Genomic DNA, 6088 nt, shown 5'->3' with positions numbered 1-6088 from the left:
GGACCTGCAGTNCGACAAAACATCGGCTCGAGGGTGGGTACAAAAGCCCCCCCTCGAGGTCAGGTATAAATGTTCCAATTTCAACCTAGAAATTAAAAACGAAATTATTTTTACTTGATATTTTCCAAAAAATTTAAACTTACTGAAAATATTAACTTTTTTTCCATCTTTATATTGGGGATAATATCCACATAAGTTTGTTCTTCTGCAATAAATAAACTCTTTCCTAATGAAATACCCTTATCACTTTTTATTTCAAAAGGACATGTTAAATTACTCATTATAATTTCAATGAAAAAAGCTGTTATTTTGTTTGTGATATAAATTTCAACAAAATCTACAACCTCAATTGTTTTTACTTGTCCTTATTAATTCAATATTTATTTTAATTATTCGATACCTTTCATTAACGTTACAAACAATAAAATAATTTGTTTCAAGAATTTACACACATTTGGCGCCAAAGTGGCAAAAAATACATTTCTTTTGTGGGTAATAAATCAATTTTAAGCACAGAATATAGAAAGAGGATAACTATAAAAAAAGAAATTAAAATGATTAGATATAAATTAACTATAAAAAACAATAAAACTAATAATTAATTGTTAAAGAGAAGATTATAATAAATTCATTTTTTTTTACTTGTATAATTATATTATTAGTATTTATTAAAGAAAAAGAAAACTAACAAAGTAACTTTTTCAGTTTTCTTTCACCTAGACCTGCTTCATATGTAAGACCAACAGAATATGCCATCTTAATTGCTTGATTCAATTCATTCACATTAGTTGCCATTCTAAGCATTGTTCTTATTTTCTCACTAATATCTTCAATATCATTTTCTTTCTCATCAAATTTGTTTATATTTATCTGTTCATTAGTCTTTTCATCGCTTACTTGAGTTTCTATATTAAAATTTGAATTTTCTTTTAATTGTTTTGATAATTCAGAATTATATGTAGTTGACTCTGTCATATTATTGTGAGTATTCATTATATTAGAATTGTTAATATCTTTTTCATTATTATTGGTAATTATAATAGAATTTATACTATTGTCATTATTTTTGGTAAAAGAAGAAGTAGTAGTAGTAGTAGTAGTAGTTGTTGTTGTTGTCGTGTTACTATTTGATAATATTAACGGTTCTGCCGAAGAAGATGAGAATGAATATGATGAAGAAGTTAATGAAGGTGAATTACATCCAGTATTAGCAACAGCAACAACTGAAGAAATTGATTTTTCATCTCCAGAATTTTCAGTATGAAAATTATGAGTTGTTGTTACTACTGTTGTAGATGGTTGCTCTAAATAATTTGGAGATGATACCGAGGCAGAATTAGTATTTGTATTAGTATTAATAGTAATGGAAGATGATGCAACAGTACCAGCAGTTAAAGAATGTATTTGTTGTTGTTGTTGTTGTATAAGTGATTGTGCAATCATTGGAGATTGTATTAATGTTTGAATTTCTGGTGAAATTGGATGTTGAATTATTGGATGATGAATTATTGGTTGTATCTGCTGCTGCATCGCTGGTTGAATCATACTTGAAATAATATTTAATCCAGTATTATTATTATTTGTATCAATTGGTGGTATTCTTGAATCATGATCCATTGAATTCTCTAACATAATACCATGGCCCCTACCAATCATCATATTTTCAACCGGATGTATCGATTGACCTCTAAAAATACCTGGTATTCCTTTTGACTCAAGTATCATATTGATCACAGTTTCTTCTTCTGGACCATATTTAGTTGAAACATATTCTATTACAGTTCTTATTGCCTCTCTGTAAACTTCTATAGATGCCATAATTCTAATTTATAAGTTTTATTAATCCTATACCTTACTTGAATTTTAGACCTTATATCAAATATTATTGTATTTTTCAATATGTTATACACGTCTCTGAGCCCGCCCAAATGATTAATATTAATTTTTTTAATAAAAGAATAAATATTAGTAAAATTAATTAATGTGATAATAATAACGAAAAATAATAATTATATTGTTAATACTTTTACCAATTTAATATAGTGATAATTGACCATTTTTTTTTAAAAAAAAATCGCCTTGAGTAATTTTGAAAATCCAAGTTAATAAATTAATTAATTAGAAAAAGAAACTTCAATGCAATACCAGTAACTGTAAATTATTGAAAGATTATTATTGTTATTATTACTTACTTTTATTCTTAAAGCTGATTATTATTTTAATTTAAAAAAAATGATTTGAAATGATTAACAATATTCTGGATCTCATTAAACAAGGTACTGAAAAAGAAAAGATTGGGAATCTGGAAGAAGCATTGAATATATATATTTCAGCTCTTCAAAAATGGGACCATATTTGTAAATATCAAAATGATGAAAGAGTTAAAAAAGTTCTTCTTACTAGAATGGAACAATTAGTTTCCAGAGCTGAACAAATAAAGAATTTGATTAATAACAATGGAAAAGGATCAAAAACCATTTCTAATCCAAATTTAGCTTCAACTTCAACATCAGGTTTATCCTCATCTTCATCTTCAGAAAATATTTCTAAAAGTTCCCAAAATCCATCAAATATTAATGATCCTCTTAAAGATGCAATCCGTAGTTGTATTTTAATGGAAAGCCCAAATATCTCTTGGGATGATATTATAGGACTTGAACAAGCAAAAACTTCTCTTAAAGAAGCAGTAATTCTACCAGCCAAATTTCCTGAATTATTTCAAGGAAAATTAAAGCCTTGGAAAGGCATTCTTTTATATGGACCACCAGGTACTGGAAAAACTTTTCTTGCTAAAGCTTGTGCAACTGAAATGAAGGGTACATTTCTTTCCATTTCTAGTGCTGATCTTACTAGTAAATGGCAAGGTGAATCAGAAAAGCTAATTAAAGCTTTATTTGATGTTGCTAGAGAAAGAGCTCCTTCTATCATTTTTATTGATGAAATTGATAGTTTATGTAGTAGCCGTAATGAGCAAGAAAATGAAGCAACCAGACGTATTAAAACAGAATTTCTTGTTCAAATGGATGGCGTAAATTCAAATTCTAATAACAATTTTAAGCCCATTCTAGTACTTGGTACTACAAATATACCCTGGGAAATTGATTCAGGAATTCGTAGGAGATTTGAAAGAAGAATTTATATTCCACTTCCAGATGAAGAATCTCGTGTATTGTTGATTAAGAATGGTTTAAAATCCATTAATCATTCTTTAATTGATGATGATATTAATTATATAGCAAAAATGACTCATGGTTATAGTTCCAGCGATGTCTCTATATTAATTAAAGATGCTTTATTTGAACCAATACGTAAATGTAGTGAATCCAATTGGTTTAAAAAAGTTGTTATAATGAATAATAATGATGAAATCACTAATAATAATAATGCTGAAAATTTTAAGATTTATTGGACTCCTTGTTCCCAACCTTCAAATATTGATCATTATGATAAAGAACTATATAGAAAAACTTCACTTTATGATATCCCGAACAACCAGCTTTTACCTCCAAAATTAACTAAATCTGACCTTATTCATGTATTATCAAAAACTAAATCTTCAATTACAAATCTTGATATTGATAAATTCACTGAGTGGACTAATAAATTTGGACTTTCTGGTGAATAATAGTAAAAATTACAATTTTTCATTTCTTTAATGTATATTTTAATACTTATTACCCATTAAAATGTGACTTCATTGTTTTTAAAGACCAAATTTTAATTGAATAACAAAAATTATTTTAAAAAAACAGTCAACTCCATTTTCAATAAATACAAATTTATTCTCATAAATATTAATTTGCATTCATTTAATTTTTTGGCATACAGAGTCACTGTAATTGATAATTTCTTGAATAAAAAAACAATTTGAGAGTTCACTGATCTTATGGTGCTAAGTCATGCCTATATTAAATACAATTATCGGATCTTTGTTGATATTTCATTGTGCTTGTTGCACTCGTCTCTGATATTAACATTATCCCAAGTTTTTACAATTAATTATTATTATTCTCTTTTTTTAATTCTCTTATTTCCAACTTATCTTTGTAGTTCTTTTTCTCAATAATTACTGAGAAATCCACTCCGTTTATTATTATTTTTTTTTCGCATCTATGCATGCATGTTCACATGCATCTTTTTTAAAAAAATTGTCCACATAGTTCTACATGCAATTAATCAAATCCCTATACCGGCTCAAAACCAAACACGTCACTTCTGACATCCACATAGAATCTGCGTTGCCCCACATATTTACCCAACACAAAGAGTCCTTTGCGCCACGTCTAGTCTCCACTGTGATTTATTAGTATAATCTGCAGAGGTTAAGGTTGGGATGGGGGACAGAATAAAGGGCAAATCAAGGTAGCATTAACACAAGAAAAGTATGAGGAGATAATAATATTGATATTATTATAGTAATAAATAATAATATTATTAATAATAATATTAATAATAATTAAAATAATAATAATAAAAAAAATTAAAAAAATAATATTTGCTCTTAAATAATACAAAAAAAATTATTAATTACTTAAAGATCTTTAACATGGAAATTTGTTGAATTTAATATAGCTTTCTGTATATGAACTTGATTTTTTACTAATAAATATTTATTAGTAAATTGATCACATACGATTTAAATATAATGAAATATTTAATCTTTTATATGTAATTAAAGAATCATTTAATTTTAATATCATTACATACAATACATGAATTGATCAATTTTGTAAATAAATAAATGATTAATTAAGTTTCTAATTATTAATATTGGATAATTGAATGAATATTTTGGATTATATTAATACTACAATTGATCAAGCGATTGTCGTGAATAGCTTCTGCATTAATTAATTTATATGGTTCATAAAGTTTTATATAGAGAGTTCCAAGAAGGTTCTCCAAATGATATTTCAATTGACGATAATGATAATTATGAAGAATATTTAAAATATAATGTAACGCACATTACAAGTATTCAACATAATTATTATGATATACTAATTAGATTAATTGGTGTACTTCAAGTGCTTGGACTACTTATTCAAACTATATTAATTTGGTATAATCTTTATATTGGATTTTTAAGCTTTGAATTTCTGGCTTTACTTGATCTTTCATTATTATCAATTATGTATATCTTTATCTCCCCTAACGTTAATTTACTTGTAATTTTTGGATTCTTATGGTTGGTCTCACCTATATTAATCACATTAACAGCTTCTTTCAGCGACGATACAATTATTGCGCTTTGTACTATAGCTTTTTTACTTTACCTTTTATCACATGACTATACAATTATTTACAAGGACCTGAAAGAAATTGAACATCAAAATACCGATGTTGTTGCATTAAACCTTTCAATGCTTGGATCCATATTACTTGCATCTAGACTTGAAAATAATATACAAGTTTACTTTTTTCTATGCTTCAGTATACATATTTTATATTTTAGCAGAATGGTAAGACATAATTTATGGAATAATTTACCAAAGGTTTACCTTTATGTACTAACGCCAATTACATCTATTACCCCAATTTGGTTTTTATATTATCCACTTAATATTGTTTACACCATTATTTGTGCTGTAATCGTTTCCGGAACTATATTATATGTTTATTGTGGTTTAAATTATAAAAATGTTATATTCGGTCCCTGGGATGTTGCAACAATTAATGAATAGCTGTAAGTCTGGTGGATAAATACTTATATTTGCATGCATATATTTATGCATGCATAGATAAATATTTCTATACTTTTAATTATAAATAATCATTTAAATTTTATTTTCTTATTTTTTTCTTTTATTTCATTTTTTCTCTATATTTTGATTTATATTAGGACCTATCAATTTTTGTACCAACTTTGGATCGTATTCAATTCCTTGAAATGGAGAGTTTTCTTTATTCCATGATTCTTTTAAAACTTGATGAATATCAAAATTATTATTATTATTATTATTGTTACTTATTAATTTAATTATTTCAGATTTTGTTCGTTCATCACAATCTCTGAAATTCTTTCTACCTTGAACTTGAGATAAATCCAATTTTGATTCTCCAAAAAAACAGGAATCCCACCAACATT

The 6088-nt window shown here is 26.3% G+C and overlaps 3 protein-coding genes across 3 annotated transcripts; 2 read left to right on the top strand and 1 right to left on the bottom strand.

Annotated features, from left to right (window-relative positions):
• Positions 1-684: 684 nt before the first annotated feature.
• On the bottom strand, positions 685-1818 carry Chro.10382 (hypothetical protein). Its single annotated transcript, XM_660598.1, has 1 exon — positions 685-1818. The coding sequence occupies one exon, from the start codon at positions 1816-1818 to the stop codon at positions 685-687; it is 1134 nt and encodes a 377-aa protein (XP_665690.1).
• A 424-nt stretch (positions 1819-2242) lies between these two features.
• On the top strand, positions 2243-3625 carry Chro.10381 (AAA-family ATPase). Its single annotated transcript, XM_660597.1, has 1 exon — positions 2243-3625. One exon carries the CDS (start codon positions 2243-2245, stop codon positions 3623-3625), a length of 1383 nt encoding a protein of 460 aa, XP_665689.1.
• Positions 3626-4859: 1234 nt separating this feature from the next.
• On the top strand, positions 4860-5684 carry Chro.10380 (phosphatidylinositol-glycan-class c). The annotated part of the gene is made up of 1 exon (XM_660596.1): positions 4860-5684. The coding sequence occupies one exon, from the start codon at positions 4860-4862 to the stop codon at positions 5682-5684; it is 825 nt and encodes a 274-aa protein (XP_665688.1).
• Positions 5685-6088: the final 404 nt, after the last annotated feature.

This window comes from Cryptosporidium hominis, assembly GCF_000006425.1.
Source record: "Cryptosporidium hominis TU502 chromosome 1 CHRO011110, whole genome shotgun sequence".
NCBI classification, from domain to species: domain Eukaryota; phylum Apicomplexa; class Conoidasida; order Eucoccidiorida; family Cryptosporidiidae; genus Cryptosporidium; species Cryptosporidium hominis.
Note: the sequence above shows the minus strand (reverse complement) of the source record. Positions and strands in the feature narration are given on the sequence as shown.